General features: G+C 41.1%; 2 protein-coding genes across 28 annotated transcripts in view; one reads left to right on the top strand and one right to left on the bottom strand.

Moving 5' to 3' along the window:
- The window catches only part of HECTD1 (HECT domain E3 ubiquitin protein ligase 1), a 94,124-nt gene extending 92,034 nt beyond the window's left edge, over positions 1-2,090 (top strand). For all 10 annotated transcript variants that reach the window (XM_077908910.1, XM_077908905.1, XM_077908909.1 and 7 more), the window contains one exon: positions 46-2,090. In XM_077908910.1, the coding sequence (XP_077765036.1) occupies positions 46-183 (138 nt within the window). In that variant the 3' untranslated portion in view covers positions 184-2,090. The remainder of the gene's footprint in view (positions 1-45) is intronic.
- AP4S1 (adaptor related protein complex 4 subunit sigma 1) overlaps positions 1-19,883 on the bottom strand; it is an 82,432-nt gene that overhangs the window by 25,114 nt on the left and 37,435 nt on the right. For 11 of the 18 annotated variants that reach the window (XM_077908932.1, XM_077908925.1, XM_077908928.1 and 8 more), the window contains 2 exons: positions 15,712-15,723; positions 3,737-4,257 (listed from right to left, as the gene is read on the bottom strand). In XM_077908932.1, the coding sequence (XP_077765058.1) occupies positions 4,129-4,257; positions 15,712-15,723 (141 nt within the window). In that variant the 3' untranslated portion in view covers positions 3,737-4,128. Of the gene's footprint in view, positions 1-3,736; positions 4,258-11,326; positions 11,825-15,057; positions 15,196-15,644; positions 15,724-19,883 lie in introns of those variants that run through there. The other 7 variants (XR_013385949.1, XM_077908934.1, XM_077908938.1 and 4 more) reach the window with 4 other exon arrangements.

Genomic DNA, 19,883 nt, shown 5'->3' with positions numbered 1-19,883 from the left:
TATTTAAAGTCATGGCCTTCTGTTTTTCACTTTTCTTTTTTGTAGGTTGATGCCACTGATGCAAGCTATCCATCAGTGAATACATGTGTGCATTATCTAAAGTTGCCTGAATATTCTTCGGAGGAGATCATGAGAGAGCGCCTGCTAGCTGCTACCATGGAGAAAGGCTTTCATCTCAACTGAGCTTCAAAGTGGGAGACATCAGAGACTTTTAAAATACTAGTGAAGCCTCTTGTGTTTGTGTGCAGAGAAGTATATGATCCTCTACGCTAATGACACTTGCCTTTATTTCAACCATTAAGGCTTTAAGAACGTGGAATAAGTTGGTTAGCTGCTAATGACAAAACAAATCCTTTAACTACCCAGCCAGCAGGTATATAGCACAGAACACTGTGTGTTGCTACAAGGGCTTAGTGACTGGAAAAAGGTGATCCCTACTTGACTGTTCCAAAGAGCAGCTTCTCAGATCTTCAGTGTTCACTGGTAAATTTCTAACAGTGTATTTGTGTAAAGTTTGTCGTTTCATACTTCATACACTACAGTTGCCGTCACTGATCCCTGTTTTGCTGGCTTTTAAGCTATGTGGTCAAAAATCCTGCTTCCTTAAAACATAGAGAGTTAATGAGCATCTCAAGCTTTTTTTCCTTTTTAATGATGCCTGCACTATCAGAGTATTCTAGTGTTCTCTCTTTTGTTTGGCATATAATCATGCACAACCTTTTTATTTCTTTGAGGTGGGAGTATATTTTTATTTCCTAAATGCCATACTATAAAGATCAAATTCTTAAGTGTGTTTGTGCAGCTCAAAAGTAAAGATATATTAAGGGGAAAAAAAAAAAAAACACTGGTCTAGATGCAAGGCACACTTAAAGCAAGTTTTACTTTTGGTTGTATTTTCTTTGTATATTATAAACATTTATTTAACTTGTTGCAGTTTGAAGTAAAAAATTTCCAAAATGTATGCTCAACAATAATCATTAAAATGTTTGCAGCGTACAAAACTGTGTCACGTGACTATTTCACTGCAACGGTCAGACCTAAGAGCTTAACCAGATATTTTTTATTTTGAATCACTGAGATTTAGTTTTTTGAAAGTATTACTCTAGAAATGTATTTTTCTATAGTAAATACACTTACCAAAACTGGAAAGCTAGAAGAAATATATGTTCACATGCTTGTGATCCAACTGTTGTGTTCTGTCTTAAAGTATTCTTCAGCTAAGAATGGCCAAGTTATGTGTGTTCACTTTTTAAACGCCAGATCTGCTACTTACCGTTGTATCTGCAGGGATGTGTAAGTCTAAGACCCAAGAATGATTTCTTAATGTTGTGTTAGTGTGAAAAGTAACCACCAGGATATTGCTGTTTCATGGCTTTGAAGAAGGACTTCTATTTCCATTTTCCAAATTCCCTTGATGTAGCACATTCTGTGCCCTAAGGTGAAAGAAATGTCAGTAGGCCTGGTGTAGCCAAATGGCATTTTGAGGAGTGAAAAGCATTTTTCTGGGATTGCCCATTATTTACCTGTTTAAAAGGTACATTCCCTTTCTACATTAGAAGAGATCTCTCCCACTACAGTCAGTCATCTTAGTACTGTTTTTATTCTCTGCGTGAGAATGTTGTGACTATGTTATCAGTGGCAGCATTTAAATTAATTCATCTTGTTGTTAGTTTCACAGTTATCTGTGAGAATAAAAGTTAAAATAAAACATAACAGCAATATTTAAATGTATGACCTATGCTTTAATCCAAAAAATAGTGGTGGTGATTGTCTCAGCAAAGTCATGGATGGATGCAGGACTAAAACTGTATAATAGCGTTAGAGTTAAAATCCGGTTTCTGTGCTTAGTATTGCCATTTACTAAGTCCGTAAAATGTCTGTCAATACCCCGCTTTCACCAAGACTAATCTAGCACAGGAGTCAGCAAACTTTGGCCTGCTGCTTGCTTTTGTATTGCCCATGAACTAAGTAAGTATGCTTTTAAAATTTTTAAGTGGTTAAAAAACAATAGAATAGTATTTTATGATGTGGAAATTTTATGAAATTCAAACCTCAGTGTCCATAAATAAATAAAGTTTTACTAGAACACAGCTATGATCATGGCTTTATGTATTATTGGTGGCTGTTTTTACATTACAGTGGCAGAGCTGTGTTCATAGCAGAGACCATATGGTCCATGAAGCCTAAAATATTTACTATCTGGCCCTTTACAGAAAAGTTTTGCTGAATCCTGGTCTAGCACATTGCTGTAGCAGGTAAAATTGATAAGTCTTATATATTCAGTAAATGAAATATCAGGAGTCTTCAAGGTAAAGCTGATCAATTTGAGACACAAGTTTCATGGGTGTGGAAATCACTTAAAGCTGTTCATCATAGTTCAGCAATAAACCTGAAGGGAGATGATGACACAGCCTATAAGAACAGATAGTTCTATTATGGTTCACTTTCCATGAGTCGAGTGTTAGAGGAGATCTACTAGGGTCTCCACATATATTAGGTTCTTCAGCTTTCTTTCCTGTGGCATCTACCTAGTATTTTTTTTTTTTAATTGTTATTCTCTAAAGGTACTAAAATCTGTGCCAAGATGTTATCCAAGTGCTATTTTGGTGTGACCTAAAAATTAATTTTGTCCACTCCCTAGTTACTTCTGGTGTACCAGTTTCAGCAGTTACCTGAATGTGCTACTGATTAAGTGCCTACCAATTAGGACAGTGTTTCCCAACTAATATGTCTTAGAAAGACCTCCAAAGCACTTTGATCTAGTAGACTGGGCTTTCCCCAGACCTTGGCTACTTAATGCTGAAGTGGATCTCTACATATATACCATTTATTGTTCCAGTGGCTCAAAAGCCTCTCTTCTGCCTTTCTGAATGAGTCCAGAACCCAGGTTTGCTTTTAGAATCCATTATTGAATGGTTGCCTGAGTTTTTATGGATACAAACTTTAAATATGTAAGTAGACTTTTTTTAGAAACAAGGATTTAAAAGAAATCCTCCTCCCACCCCCACATATAAAGAAAGGAAAAAAGCAAATAGTACTGAATGAATCATCAATGCCTGGAATGTCCATTTATGTCTTCTTTTGGAGAGTAGAGTATTGTGGGTGAAAGAACTCTTGGAATTCCATAGGATGGCACAATATCTTAATGTACCAAGACTATTTCTATTTCCTCTATTGTATCTGCCTTCCTACCTTCTATGCACATAAACATGCTTTTACCGAAGACAGTTCTGTATGCTCAACTGTTGACTTAGTAGCAAAAGCATCTAGAAAAGTTTGGAAGAATCAGGTCATTGCTTTTCTGTAGTGACTTAGTTTTTCTTTGCTTTAAGACATTCCAGGAGAAGAGGTCAAAAGAATGAGTTAGCAGGGGAGAAGGGTTCATATCATCCCAACCTGAACAGAGATACACTCTCTTGCATGGTTTTAGACTTTCAAGTAAATTTCATTTATAAATAAGTTTACTAGTAAGACAAGCCATTTATATTATGGCCTTAAAGGATGGTTTTGTAAGAGCTCTCTTTTAAGGTGCAATCGTTGATTTTTTTTTTTTTTTTTTTTGGTACTAACATTATAAATAACATGATGACATTGTAATTGCCAAGTAATTGCCATTAAAATGGTTGTCAGGCTTTTAGAAACTTAATTCTCCATTTTTTTTAGGTATGCAATTTTGCGAAGTTTTGACATTTTAAGACATTTTAAGGAAAAAGCATTCAGAAAATATTCAAAGTACTATGTGTGTTTAAAATTTTATTGGCTGATAGTTGTCACATGTTCTTCCCATGCTGCTAATCCGGAATTAAATGTACAAAGAGAAGCAAAGAACAAAAAAGTTATCCTCAGAATGCAACAAAATTTGAGCAAGTGGGGAGAAAAATGCTTATGGCTAGAAAACAAAATTTGTCTCTTAGTTCAGAGAAACGTTTTCTTTGTACACCATATTTTAATGTACAGTTTTGTTTTCCATTTAGGAACTGTGGGAAACATCTATTTAAATTGTTTTTGGAAGACACCCCATTTTGCAATACAGAGTCTTCCAGATTTTTTGGGCTACAGATGTTGAAAGGTATTCATTCCATGGTATCCTCACTTCTACAAGTAGATCTTGTCTGGCAGAGCCATCATTCAGCTTTCTGACATTTTGTCAAGGATGAGTAGAGGGGCAAGAATTCTTGCCCGATTTGTTTCCACAATGCAGCCATTTAACACCATCTCATCCAAAATGATGTGTACTTTGTCCAAATTAAACATTATCTAAATTCATATTAAGGAAATTAGTTTTAAAGTTACAAAAATGTTAACATGTAACAGTAATAACATGACTTAGCCGATAATTTTTCCCATGTAAATTAGTCTAAGCATGAAGTATGTGGGTTTTGGGTTTTTTGTTTTTTTGTTTTTTTGTTTTTTTTTAACAGAACTTCTGAAACTAGTTTTAAAATTGGTGTCCATGTTAGAAATAGAAATCCTTACCTTCATGTACACATACATACCTAGTTTCACACTGGTTAAGCTAACTGGCTAGTAGGCATAGAAATGGAATAACTACTACACCTTTTAGCCAGAGGGAAAATGACTACTAAGAACTAAAGAACAAAGCAAGTGACATTGGCAAGAGCATAGGACCTGACAAGAACTCTGTTGTCTTCCCAGACACTAACAGCGTTAATAGCCATGATGTTCCAGGCATTGTGTTGAGTGTTTTATGTAATTTTTTTCAGTATTCTCTACAACCCCATGATACAAATTAACATTTATCCTAACATATTATCCTAATTTTACATGGAGCAAACAGACTCAAAGCCATTGTTCAAGGTCACATGGCTGACCACTGCCAAAGCTGGAATTTAAACCCACAGTTTTGGCTTGATGGTTCTGCTTCCAGACTTCTCAGGAGGGGCCTGTGGCTACTTATACACCCTCCGTCACTCAAACTTCCACCCCAAACCAAAACCGTTTATAAACAAAACCTTGTGTGTTAAGCTATCTTTTCTTTCAGGCCAAAGAAAAAAAAAATAACCAAGAGTAGATATGAATGAAGAAGGCAAGGCAATGCTAATTACTATAAAAATTTGAAATTCATGAGAGTATCTTGCATGAACGAACAGTTCTAAAAATACTCATTTGAGAATTATGGAGGGACGCCTGGGTGGCTCAGCGGTTTGGCACCTACCTTTGGCCCAGGGCGTGATCCTGGAGTCCTGGGATCGAGTCCCACATCGGGCTCCCTGCATGGAGCCTGCTTCTCCCTCTGCCTTTGTCTCTGCCTCTCTCTCTCTCTCTCTCTTTCTCTCTCTTTTTCATGAATAAATAAATAAATCTTAAAAAAAAAATTATGGAGCCACTTTAGTGCACTGCTGTTCCTAGTGGAAGGTTAGTATAGAGCATGGGGGAAGACAAAATGTTAGATGATTAGCTAATTGCAAAGAGCCAAATTCTTCCCCCACCAGGAACCCCTTCAGAAAACTTTTGTGAAAGGGGAAGGGGAACTAGAATGAGATGACAATATTGAATGGTTCTGAATTCTACATTTTTAAGAGCTTATTTCCATCTCTAAAGAACATGATCTGGGTCTATTAAAAAAACAACAGCTTAAAAAAAAAAAAAACCACCTGATTGAAACATTGTTTCAAATAGACAAACTTCAACAAATGAGTGACTTAAGTGCACTAGGGGAGTTCATAATTAAATAGTGAATCGCTACCACTAGATTTTTTTCAGTAATTCAAGGTGTTCAAGTCTGTATTTTGTTTTGTGAAATACATCTGTAGAAAATGAGACAACTCTGTGAATGCTTTTAGGTTACTATTAGGCTCTGCATTAATATCTCATTAAGCTCTGTGCAAATAGTCCTCTAGCAGAATAAACTTTCAGGAGCCCATGGGAACTGTCCTTAAATGACCCAGAAAAAGAAAAAAAAAAAAAAAAAGCTTTACTCTGATATACCTATTAATTATGTCTTCCAATTATATAGATGATTGCTTTGTCCATGGTAAATTGGGACTGGAATATTAGGCCCTTGACTCAATCAGACCCAGAAGCCAGAATTTAGAAGCCAAAGTGGGAATTTCAACTAGGTAAAAAGAAGTGGAGTTGGGGAGCACAGGTGGCTGCATGAAAAATGGCCTTCAGGATCCCCCTGTTACTAAGGGACAATGAAAGCCTTGTAGAAAATCTCAACTCCTCTAAGGTGATTTTCTTGGAGAGAAGAGATCTAATTTTATTCTATTTGAATTGGTTCAGAGATTGAGCTGCTCTGAAGAATGTGGCAAGTAGATGATCTAGATCTAAAATTCAGATGTCCCCTTGAGCAAGAGGCCAGTTGTTTTGAAATTCAGATTAGAGTTTGCTGCTGAATCATATCAGCCACTGACATCCTCACATTGTAAGGACAAAGTCTTTCAGCAAGTCGAATTTCCCAACATCCTAGAAACATGAGTTGTTCGCTGAGGTCATTCCGTACTGTGGGCATGTGACTGCCTGTCTATCTGAGTATCTGATTCAAACCCTTAATAACCATGTAGCTTTCTGGCACTATATAGGGACACCACAGACCAAATCCAATGTGAGGCAAAAGCCTGAAAGCTGATTTCCCTCTGGAATCATGTGACTCCTTTAAAATAAGAATCCAGCTGTTGTTTACATCTTGATTTGGTTTATAAGCTACTTGTACACAATGGTGAAGCAAGAGTAATGGCATGTGGGCCACGGTGTCAGGTGAGCAGGGACCCAAAAAATGCTTTGTATGCTAAGCCCCATGGCAATGAACAGGCAAACATGGTTCAACCCTGACATCTGGAATAGGATGAAGCAAGAGAGGTCCAGGCTGTTGGTCTGTTAACGTTAGCTGTTAGCTGAGAATGACTACTTCAAGAGGGTCCCACCTTCCGTTATACTGAACTTGACTAACTTAAAGACCTTTAAGGCACTCTAACGTTGGAACTGAAACGAATTGCAGTCTCCCAAAGAGCAGATTCAGAAAGCCCCATTTCCTCTCAGTCCTGAACCCAAGAGCCTCTCTGAATTGCTACGTAATGTGGATCGGAGCTGAATATCTTAGGGCCCTACTAATACCAGTGCCACTTGAAACCAATTTTTTAATTAAAGTGCTTGAAATGTTTCTGGTTCCTACACTGGAATTTTGGTCTCTGGATCATAAGTCACATTTTCAGTATGGTATTTTTTTTTTCAGTATGGTATTTTTAATGCCACTGTGGTGGTCTAGTTATCCTTTAATAAGAGAAAATTGAGCAGCAGACGTTCACATGGGACCTGAAAAGCAATTCCTAGGCAGAGCGCAGCCTAGAAAGTAAAATTTCTAACTCTAGATTTTGGTCTCAGATTCCTTGTCTTACTCAATTTCTTTTTTCTAAGATCTCACCTACGCAAAGTTCTTGATAAACTAAGTGGGATGGGGAAAAACTTGCTCTCATATTTATAGTTTAATTCAGTTTGCCATGAAATTAGATAAACTATGAAGGGGCTTTGTGTTCACATTTCCTACAGAAAATCTAATACTGCTGTGTAAAACACTGTCATCGTGAGGACTGTGCACAGTCCTGGGTATACTCTCCCTGTTAGACGGTCTGTTGTCCATTTGTAGGCTTGGTATTGTGTCTTATTAGGCCACTGAAAAGGAGTTAATTTTTTTAATGGGATTTTCCTTAAAGGTCCATTTATATCCTAAGAACAAGACATCCAGGTGTATTTTTTAAAAATTTATACAGATTTATGTAAAATCACAAATAAGAGAGTTAGCATTGGGTCATATGAGCCTGTCAGTTTCTCTGGCTTTTTTCTAAGCCTCCTCCTTACTTGCTGTCACACTTCCTGAGGAAAACCAACAGAACCTGGAAGCATGGATCAGGGGCAGAAGGCAGAGATCCTCAGTGGGGAGGAATAGCAGCGGATGGATGCAGAGAACACAGTTTAAGGAAATAAGGTGAGGGCAAAGCCCAGTGAGAACCAGAGAAACCTGGAAGGCAGGGCTGTTCAATCTGGAACCTTCACCTCCCTTTCCCAGGTAAACAGCTGACTCCCTTGAGGACTGTTCATAATTCTGAGACTCTTCACTCATGACAGCACTGTCTGGTTCTCATGCTGAGATGGTTTTGGCCCCCTTACCTCTTGGTGCCTACCCTGCCCAAAGACTGGACTAGCTGCATGGGCCAGCTCTCACCCCGTACAACCCTGCTGTCAATATTTTAAAAAGAAAAAGATGTTTAGAAATCACTAAATGTGGGGTGCCTGAGTGGCTTAGTCAGTTGGGTGTCACACTCTAGATCTCAACTTGGGTCTTGATCTCAGGGTTGGGAGTTCAAGCCCTGCCCTGGGCTCCACGCTGGGCATGGAGACTACTAGAAAAAGAAAAAGAAAATTACTAAACATGAACTCGATTTTGGAGAGCACGTTCTTATCAAGACATTCAGGTTCTCTCATCATGTCTGACTCCTCCAGCCAAAAGTTGTTTCTTCAAAACTGCTTTTCCTACTTTTTTTTTTAAAGATTTTTTTCTTTTTTTATGTGTTTTTTTTTTTTATTTTTTTTTTTATTCAGAGAGAGAAGCAGAGACACAGGCAGAGGGAGAAGCAGGCTCCATGCAGGGAGCCCAACGTGGAACTCGATCCCGGGTCTCCAGAATCACACCCCAGGCTGCAGGCCGTGCTAAACCGCTGAGCCACCGGGGCTGCCCTGCTTTTCCTACTTTAGGAAAACCTTGGACACCACTAGATAGCCTGTGACAGGCACTTTACAAATGTTTTGTTTAGAGACTTAAGTTGCTACAATCTACTCCACATAATAACACATTTTTTAAAAACATGTCAAATTTAATCTCTTATCTAATTTTATAGCCCTGGAAACCCAGAGACTGGTACCATTCTGCCCTAGAGTAGATCTATGGTTGACGACATGTCACAGAACCTCTCTGGGCTTCAGTCTTTTCATTTAAAATATGAGGTTTTAACCTGATGACTGTAGTTTTCTTCTAGCTCCCAAGTACACAAATCCTATGATGCTAAATGTAACCTTTAGGGAGTGGGGAGCTAGTTTACTCCTATCTGACATTATCAAGCAATTCCTGATACAATCACATACTCCATCGTGCCTCAAAAGAAACCCTTTGGTAATGACTTAATCAATTATTGTGACCTTTCTGAGAGAACATGGGCACAACTTCAGCTTATTTAGAAGCTACTATTTGGGTGTTGGGTGGCTTCCCTGGAGAACTTGTTTGTTCTTGGCCAGTATTAACAGAGCCGCTAGTTGAACAAGTACTGTTGTGATTTCTCATTAAGTCGGTGTGAAGTTATCTCTTATTCAGAGAAGCCCTATTCTGGTTTCTGGACCTCTAAGGGTGTTTGGGATTTTAGGAAAGTAATGAAGGATTGAGAGGTTGATGCCCCATGGTGGGCTCTGGGTCCTGACCAGGGCCTGACTATAAACTGGTGCTGATTACTGTTGCCCAGGTGCCTTCATTCCTCCAGGGAGAACCATGGTCGAAAACTTGCTGAGTTGCGGAGAGTACACGCAGGATGGAGGCCCTTCCTTCTCTCCCACCTTCAGCTACAGTAAAGAGGTACTTTTACATCACCCACAGAAGCTTTAAGTTTCTAGAATTAATTGCTCAGGCTTTGGGGTTTTAAGGACTTAGAAAATAAAAACATGAATGTTCTGAAGATTTATGTAAAAGGTATTTTTGAATCAAAAAAACATTCTGGATTCTAGGCCTAACCTATATTCGTGGGGTAGGGGCCCTGGAATACAAAGAGGGTTTCTAGCCTGTTCCCCACTTTACTTCCCTCGCATATATGTGGGTTATCGTCCCACCAGTTACCATCCCAAGCTGTCATCCCTGCCCTCAGTTGTGTGGAGAAGTATATATAGGCTCTACCTAGCAAGAGGCACTGGTATATTGGGCACCCAGTGAATTCTGGGGACTCAGGTACCTGGAGGATGGTTAAGAAGTGGACTGCGTCCCTGTAGGCTCTGGGTAGGCATCTTCATCTCATGGAGAGGGATGCTGCTGAAGGAGAGCCAGATGGGGCCCTCTAAAGCACAGGGTACAGAAAAGGGATCCTGGTTGTCCAAATATAAAAGTAGGACTGCTGGATCCTACTGGATCCCAAATAAACCAAGTCTTTAAAGGCACCAAATACCAAAAAGGCTGTTTAGGTTTTCTTTCTTTCTTTTTTTTAAAGATTTTATTTATTTATTCATGAGAGACACACAGAGAGAGAGGCAAAGACACAGGCAGAGGGAGAAGCAGGCTCCACGCAGGGAGCCTGATGTGGGACTTGATCCCGAGACTCCAGGATCACACCCTGGGCCGAAGGCAGGTGCCAAACCACTGAGCCACCCAGGGATCCCTGGCTGTTTAGGTTTTCTGTGCGAACATTCACACATTACCAGGTGTGCCCTGGACCAAGAGGAGTTGACTTCTCCCCCAGAGCACTGTTCATTGGTGCCATTCCCCCGACCATTTAGCAGAGGGGGGAGTGGAGACAGTGCCTTTGAATTATGAATTGTCTGGAGAATTTACCAATCTGAGGCTACAGAGCTGAACACATTTTGGGAAGCTCATTAGTTAGTTCCTAAAAATCATCTTAATGAACAGAATTTAAATTTTTTTAAAAAAATATGAGGTTTTAACCTGATGACTGTAGTTTTCTACAGTTAATTATCATTTTAAGTACAATCTACCCCACCCCCAACATGGGGCTCAAACTCATGATCTCAAGATCAAAAGTCACATGCTCTACCAACTGAGCCAGCCAGGCACCCCCAGAACTTGAAATCTTTTTTTGTAATTTATTTGAGAGCGAAAGTAAAGCAGAGCAAGCGAGAGAGAACACAAATGGGGGGAGGGGCAGAGGGCGAGGAAGGAGCAGACTCCCTGCTGAGCTGGGGCCAGACGGGGGGGCTCAATCCCAGGATCCCGGGATCATGACCGGAGCTGAAGGCAGACGCTCAACCAATTCCACCCAGGCACCGCCAGAACTTGAAATCTTAAATAAGTCTACTAAAGTATGTGATAGGGCAAACTTTCCCTATAGAAGCAGGGCCTCGGGAATCTTCGGGCAACATTTTAGCCCAGTGGGTGGAGTAGAATGTGAAGAATGTACAGGATCTTATGCATGGCACGTGAGTGATTTAGGTCACTGACATGCTTGGTCCCGAGGGTCCCTGACACTGACACTACCTGCACCTGCAACATAGAGTTGCCACTTAGTGAAAGGGTTTTCAAGAAGCCCAGAATTTCTGTGCTAATTTCTTGTGCTTAGGTCATTTCTTTTCTTTTAAAAATATATATTTATTTATTTGAGAGAGAGAGAGAGAGAATATGAGCAGGGGGTAGGGGGTGGGCAGAGGGAGAGAGAGGAAGCAGACTCCCTGCTGAGCATGGAGCCTGCCATGAGGAGGGGCTCTATCCCAGAAACCTGACATCATGACCTAAGTTGAAACCAAGAGTTGGATGCTTAACCGGCTGAGCTACCCAGGCGCCCCCAGGTCATTTCTTTTTAAAATCCCACTTGTCTTGTTCTGTGCTGTTAGTCGTATTAGCAGTAGAACAAGCCCATTCTAGGGCTTGTATATAAATGGTGCGTTTTTATTTCTCAAAGTCTAACCATGTGGACTCTGGAAAGCTGCCTCATTCTTAAAATGCTTCAGGGTGGTGACGCTTCTGAAGAAAAAGATTGCAAGTCAATGGTTTCTTGGGAATTCCATGAGGTTTTGGCTTCCATCCTCCTGGTGCTGCACCAAAACCAAGCTTTGAAGCACGTCTATTCCATGTGGGTGGACAAAGAAGGCTTTCTTAAGCCTGAGCAAACACAAAGATAGGTGTTGTGAGTGTTGGGAGAACAAGCTCCAGGTTGCAATTCTATTGGTTGCTTGTTTGCAGGCTTTCAAGGCCTGAAGAAGCTTTCCTGGCAGAGCAGACCCGAACCATGGTAGCTGCTTCAGCAGGTTGCTGGTCATATGCTCCTAGGGCAGTGATGGAGAAGACCTCTGGCCTACACCGAGGGGGCAGGACATAGGCTACACCTCTAAAAGGCTCCCTTGTCTTACTGTTATGAAATTGGTGCCTAGAGGTCCTTCTAGTTAGAAAGAACTATGTACGAGGCAGAGTAAATGCATGGGTTTTAATTTGATTTTTTTTTTTCAGATGGCTAAGGGTAGAAACCCTTTGAAAATGTTAATAGGAGAGAAGTATCCCATATTCTATCCACCATCTTTTACACTTTTAGGCCACTGGAAGTCCAGGTGAAATTATGCCTGGAGCAGAGGCATACACTTCCTGGTCTGGACAGATTCAGTTCCCTTCTCTAAAGATGAAGCAAAATTCCTAATCTGTCAGGTGGATACACCTGTCATTCTGAAGGGCTAAATATATAAAACTAACCAGAGGTATGTCTGAAACTAACATTATATGTTATTCGTACTTTGATTTAAAAAAATAGTAAGTTTCCTTTCTGCCTCCGCTGCCACCATGGCACCTGTGAAAAAGCTTGTGGCAAAGGGGGCAAAAAAAAAAAAAAAAAAAAAGCAAGTTCTGAAGTTTACCCTTGATTGCACCCACCCTATAGAAGATGGAATCATGGATGCTGCCAATTTTGAGCAGTTTCTTCAAGAGAGAATCAAAGTGAATGGAAAAGCTGGGAATCTCAGTAGAGCCGTTGTAACCATAGAAAGCAGCAAGAGCAAGAATCCTGTAACTTCTGAGGTGCCTTTTTCCAAAGGTATTTGAGGGCAGCCCGGGTGGCTCAGTGGTTTAGCACTGCCTTCAGCCCAGGGCCTGATCCTGGAGACCTGGGATTGACTCCCATGTCGGGCTCCCTGCGTGGAGCCTGCTTCTCCCTCTGCCTGTGTCTCTGCCTCTCTGTGTGTGTCTCTCATGAATGAATAAATAAAATCTTTAAAAAAAAAGGGTATTTGAAATATCTCACCAAAAAATATTTGAAGAATAACCTCCGTGACTGGTTGCGCGTAGTTGCTAACAGCAAAGGGAGTTACGAGTTGCGTTACTTCCAAACTAACCAGGACACAGAAGAGGAGGAAGATGAGGATTAAAACCCATTTATCCCAAATATTTTGCATGAGTTCTTGAATAAAACTTGGAAACCTCCCCCTAAAAAAAAGGAAGGGAAGGCAAAAATGAAACTAAGTAAAATAAAGGGAAAAGATAGCAAACTGTGTGCCTTGGTGTGGAAATTAAATTTGAACAAGAATGCTGGAACTCGGGGCACCTGGCTGGCTCAGTGGGAAGAGCATGGGGCTCTTAATCTTGGGGTTGTGAGTTTGAGCCCCATGTTGGGTGTGGAGATTTGCTTAAAAATAAAATCTTAAAAAAGGGAAGAGAAAGAGAATGCTGGAGATCATTACCTGGAACTATACTATACCAGAGAACTATAAAGACAAACCCATCTCTACTTCTAATAAACATCTATTCAGTATATAAGACGCATCAATGCAACTAGTTCAGCTTATATAATATATATCCTGTTATATTTGATTCATTTTAATTCTCTGAATTTCCAGACTAGTTACAGTCTCTTTTCCTGTTCTGGGTGAAAGGTAGCTCAGCTCATTTACCTAGAGTCATGGCAACATCAACTATTAGGGAGAGGATGTTAAAGCTCTTCTAGCCTAATTCTACTATTTTTAGATGAAAGGTTGATGTGTCTTTCCCAACACATACAGTTTGTGGCAGGTTCAAAAGAGAAACTTGGGTTTCTCTCCCCTCCCCTAGGGAGGGGTCTAATAGCTTTTCCTATCTTCCCGATGACTTTTATTTTTTTATTCCTTAAAGATTTTATTTGTTTATTTGTTTATTCATGAGAGACACAGAGAGAGAGGCGGAGACACAGGCAGAGGGAGAAGCAGGCTCCATGCATGGAGCCTGACGTGGGACTTGATCCCGGGCCAGGATCACGATCTGAGCTGAAGGCAGACGCTCAACCGTTGAGCCACCCAGGCGTCCCTCTGATGACTTTTTAAATCAAAAGGCATTTCTCTTATTCCCCTGTACAGGAGGAAGAGATTTATTTTGAATTGCTTTATAAAGGGCTTAGTTTAAAGGGAACGTAAGGTGCTGAGTGAAAATATACCTTAATGTACAGCCTGATCTTGGGTGTCCTAGGTCAAAGGAATCCTATAGATTTAGGTCACTCACCACTAGAGGGCACTCAAATTTTCCCAGTTAATTTAAGAGGCTTCCAGATACAGCTGCAAATGGAGTTGATCAACATATTTTCTATCAGTAGTAAAAGCTAAATAGCCATTTCTCCCAAATATACTGATGTCTAATGTATATATATGTATATAGAAACATGTTATAATTAACATGTTATATTTAATGTTACTATTTTAGATTTAAGCCTGATGCTTTTCCCAAAGGACTCTCTCATTAATTGCTTACAAGTGGTAAGCAGATTTCTGAAGTAAAAATTAACTTAAAAGTCAACTTGGGATCCCTGGGTGGCGCAGCGGTTTGGCGCCTGCCTTTGGCCCAGGGCGCGATCCTGGAGACCCGGGATCGAGTCCCACGTCAGGCTCCCGGTGCATGGAGCCTGCTTCTCCCTCTGCCTGTGTCTCTGCCCCTCTCTCTCTCTCTCTCTGTGTGTGACTATCATAAATAAATAAAAAATTAAAAAAAAAAAAAAAAAAAAGTCAACTTGTGGGGTGCCTGGGTGGCTCAGATGGTTAAGCGTGTGCTTTCAGCTCAGGTCATGATCCTGGGGTCCTGGGATCGAGCCCCACATTGGCTCCCTGCTCAGTGGGGAGCCTGCTTCACCCTTTCCTGTCCTTCCTGCTCATGTTTTCCCTCTCTCAAATGAACAAATAAAATCTTAAAAAAAAAAAAAAAAAAAAAGGTCAACTTGCCTCCAGAGCACTCACACAAAGCCTAGTGGGCCCCTGTCAAAATCCACAGGCCTACGGTATTTGGAGCAACTACTGTTTGGGGGCCCTTGCATAATTTGATAAAAAGGACTAGAAAGAGAAGAAAAAGAGAGCTTTCTCTATTATAAAAGTAAATGAATACAAGTCAGGCAATTCTTTAACCCTCCAGTTTATCATCCTTGAAGGCCTTAATCTGATCATGTAAGGGATTTCTGGAGATTTATACTTGGAGCCATGAAAATCCATTCTCTCCAGGAGGACTAAACACTTTCTGGCTGCATTATTTAAATTCTGTAAAGGTTAAAGAAGTTGCATTATTATACCAGTTATCATCAACTATGACCATAGTTTTCCCCTGTCTGAAAAATATAACAGTCTTAATAAGAATTAAGTCCCAATAGTCCCAATAAGAATCTTTGGGACGCCTGGGTGGCTCAGAGGTTGAGCGCCTCCCTTCCGCCCAGGGCGTGATCCTGGAGTCCTAGGATCGAGTCCCGAGTCCCACATTGGGCTCCCTGCATGGAGCCTGCTTCTCCCTCTGCCTGTGTCTCTGCGCCTCTCTCTGTGTCTCTCATGAATAAATAAATACAAAATCTTAAAAAAAAAAAAAAAGAATTATTTTGTAAAAAAAGAGCAAAGGTGTTTCTGCAAAGCTTTTGCACCTCTATTTTGTTACTTGTTGATGGATGATTAGCATTCTGGTTTCTGCTGAATCCTTTTCCTGCCCCCATGGCACTTACCTGATCAGGACTAGCCTGTGCTTTGCCTACTGAGGAAAACTTGGCTCACAGCCTTGAAAAAGGATACATCTAATTCACTCTGGAAAAGAGAAAAAAGTACAAGGATGAGAATGAGACACTGGGATACAGGCGCCTAGCGGAGTTTGCAGCTGCTCTGGCCACCAGCCTCGGAGCAGGTCAGGGAAGCAGCTCTGTACGTCGTAGGAGTCTGAGAGCAGGAAGGCCTTGAGTCCGGGATTGTGCTTTTTGTTTATTTATTTTTAAAGATGTATCTATTTGAGAGATAGAGAGGGCGCGCATGCGCAGGAGTTGGGGGCGGAGCAGAGAGAGAGCAAGCCCTGAGCCTAGAGCCTGACTTGGGGCTCCATCTCATGACCTTGAGATCAGGACTGAGTTAAACCAAGGGTCCCTGCACCACCCAGGCGCCCTTTGACTGTGCTTTTTTATAAAATGGCAGTTTGGAGGAATTTTGCCAACCAGAACAATTCATCCGCTGAACATAGAGGGAATAGACCAACTCACCCTTTACGGATGATAGCTAATTTGATATGTTTATCAAAAGCCTTAATATTATGCACGCCCTCTGAATCCATCAATTTTACTTCTAGAAGTTTAACCAAAAGAAATAATTAGATAACAGCACAACACTGTGTGGTGGGATGTTCACGGTAATGCTGTTTATGGTAGCAAATTACTGAAAACAAGCTGAGCATCTATGAAAGGGGCACTAGTTAAATAAATTATAGCAGATCCACAAATGAGGGTATAGATCTCTAAGTATTAACACCATTAAGTAAAAAAAGCAAGTTACAGCAGGGGATCTACAGTATTATCCCATGGATATATGTACACATAGAGAAAGATACAGACACAATTAGATACTGACAGATATACGATGTCTAAAAGGAAATGTACCCAATAATATATCAGTAAGTCATGGGCTTACTCATGATCTTCTCCCCTTTCTTTTTGCTTATATGTGTTTCTAATTTTTTTCAACGATCTTAGATGTTTGTATCATTAAAAAAATCATGAAGAAAAAAGTAAACAGTTAAATTCATATCTGAAAGGACTTAAGGTTTGTTCAGTGAAGCAGTGACAACCCTGACCCCACCATCCTCTCCTGCAAAACTGCCTCCATGGAAGCTAACTGGGTTGTCTTTTTGTTTTGAAATATGATGCTGAGATGCTTCTTTCAGCCCAGACAGCATGAGACTCATCTCCAAATTTAAGATTTGGAAACTAAGATTAAAATAGTCTCAGAAAGAATGTTTAAAACTCACAAACCTAAAAATAAATCTTAGATGACAAGGCATTCTCCGAGTGGGACAGATTCTATTTTCTTTCCCATAGTACTGTCTTCCCTCCTCTTTTCTCTTCTTTTTGCTGCTGTCATCCTAAACTGAGCCATCTCACAGTACTTCTGGAGTCCTGTGTAGTCACCAGTTTAAATTAAATTCTAATCTTTACTTCTGTGGTTTATGTGGTCACTGACTCTCTCCCCAGGACTACAGCAAGAATTCAGCAACATGCTATTTATTCTCGGTCACCGAATATAATAATGGTAATTTTAAAAACCTTAGCAATGATACTGCTTGGACTCACTCATGATTATCCCAGGTTTAAAATATTACATTTTGGGGAAATGTTATTCTTCTTGATAGGTATTCCCTTAAAATGGCTAATCATGGTCAGCTCTGAGTCACAAACCCTGACTTGCAAACCAGCAAACCAGTCTGTCTTAAGGGAGTGGTTACTGTGTTTAGGCAGGAGCCACAGCTATCCTGTCCAGTATGGTAACCACCAGCATCATATGGCGAATCAAATGAATTAAAATTAAATTCCTCATTTCCTCCTTTACACTAATCACATTTCAAATTTTGAAAAGCCACATGTGGCTGGTGCCTACTGCACTGGATAGCACAGGTACAGTACATTTCTGCAGTGGCTGAAAGTTCTATCAGACAGTGCTCAGTTGTGGCACTCTCTCCGAGCAGTCGGTAGAAAGATGGACTTTAAAGCCAGCCTTGGGGATCCCTGGGTGGCGCAGCGGTTTGGCGCCTGCCTTTGGCCCAGGGCGCGATCCTGGAGACCCGGGATCGAATCCCACGTCGGGCTCCCGGTGCATGGAGCCTGCTTCTCCCTCTGCCTGTGTCTCTGCCTCTCTCTCTCTCTCTCTTTCTCTCTCTCTCTGTGTCTGTCATGAATAAATAAATAAAATAAAATCTTAAAAAAAAAAAAGCCAGCCTTAATGTCCCCCACCCCCTCATGGACAGTCTCTGGAATGGCCTGACCTTTTTCCCTCTTCCAGCTTCAGCGGCACTAACTCCGCCTAGCTAGATGCACAACCATCTCACAGGCCACAGGCAGCTTTCCAGCTTTCCTTATGCATTAAGTCAGTGGATCTCAAATCTAAGCATGCATCAGAATCATCCAGAAGGCTTGTTGAAACACAGATTGCTGAACCTCAATTCGGAGTTTCTGATTCAATATTCTGGGGTGGGCCTACAGTTTTTTTTTTTTTAACGTATTTTTTTTTAGTTTTTATTTATTTATGATAGTCACACAGAGAGAGAGAGAGGCAGAGACATAGGCAGAGGGAGAAGCAGGCCCCATGTACTGGGAGCCCGACGTGGGACTCGATCAGGAGTCTCCAGGACCGCGCCCTGGGCCAAAGGCAGGCGCTAAACCGCTGCGCCACCCAGGGATCCCCCACAGTTTGTTTTTTAAACAAGTTCCCAAGTGATGTTTATGTTGCTGGTCCAGGAACCGTACTTTGAGAACCACTGCACCAAAGCAATGAAAACAGAATAGTTGACTGTCCCATGCAGAAGTAGCTTGCCAAACTTTACTTCAGGTATTAGGAGTTAGACTGAAGATATAACTTTTTTTTTTTAAAGATTTTATTTATCTATTTAACAGAGAGAGAGAGAGAGAGAGAGAGCACACACAGGGGGAGCAGCAGAGGGAGAGGGAGAAGCAGGCTCCCCACTGAGCAGAGAGTATAATGCAGGGCTCCATCTCAGGACCCCGGGATCCTGACCTGAGCCAAAGGCAGACATTTAACCAACTGAGCCACTCGGGCACCCCTGAAGATATAAATTCTTTTTTTAAAGATTTTATTTATTTTTTCATGAGAGACACACACAGAGAGGCAGAGACACAGGCAAGAGGGAGAAGCAGGCTCCCTGCAGGGGAGCATGATGTGGGACACGATCCCAGGACTCTGGGATCATGACCCAAGCCGAAGGCAAATGCTCGACCACTGAGCCACCCAGGCGTCCCAAGACGTAACTTTTTTTTTAAATTTATTTTTTATTTTTTTTTAACTTTTTTTTTAATAATAAATTTATTTTTTATTGGTGTTCAATTTGCCAACATACAGAATAACACCCAGTGCTCATCCCCTCAAGTGCTCCCCTCAGTGCCCGTCACCCATTCACCCCCACCCCCGTCCTCCTCCCCTTCCACCACCCCTAGTTCGTTTCCCAGAGTTAGGAGTCTTTATGTTCTGTCTCCCTTTCTGATATTTCCTACCCATTTCTTCTCCCTTCCCTTCTATTCCCTTTCACTATTATTTATATTTCCCAAATGAATGAGAACATATAATGTTTGTCCTTCTCCGATTGACTCATTTCACTCAGCATAATACCCTCCAGTTCCATCCACGTTGACGCAAATGGTGGGTATTTGTCATTTCTAATAGCTGAGTAATATTCCATTGTATACATAAACCACATATTCTTTATCCATTCATCTTTCGATGGACACCGAGGCTTTTGTGGCCATTGCTGCTATAAACATCGGGGTGCAGGTGTCCCGGCATTTCATTGCATCTGTCCAAGATGTAACTTTTTTTTTTTTTTTTTTTTTTTATGATAGTCACAGAGAGAGAGAGAGAGGCAGAGACACAGGCAGAGGGAGAAGCAGGCTCCATGCACCGGGAGCCCGACGTGGGATTCGTCCCGGGTCTCCAGGATCGCGCCCTGGACCAAAGCCCTGGGCCAAAGGCAGGCGCCAAACCGCTGCGCCACCCAGGGATCCCAAGATGTAACTTTTTAACATGAGTTTTGCCGTTAGCAGAATTTAGTCCCTATCCATTAGTGAAATGCAATCAAACGCAAATCAAACGAGGGAGCAGAGTCCCCTCACTGCCTCAGGAAGAAGCGGCCTGAAATAGTTCCCTCCTAAACCTTTTATTTACAAGCAAAATGAAAGAAGCAAAACAACTTTGAGAAC

The sequence above is a fragment of the Canis aureus genome, chromosome 9 (assembly GCF_053574225.1).
Source record: "Canis aureus isolate CA01 chromosome 9, VMU_Caureus_v.1.0, whole genome shotgun sequence".
Classification (NCBI taxonomy): domain Eukaryota; kingdom Metazoa; phylum Chordata; class Mammalia; order Carnivora; family Canidae; genus Canis; species Canis aureus.
The sequence above is the reverse complement of the archived record's forward strand: the minus strand, read 5'-3'. Positions and strand labels throughout refer to the sequence as shown.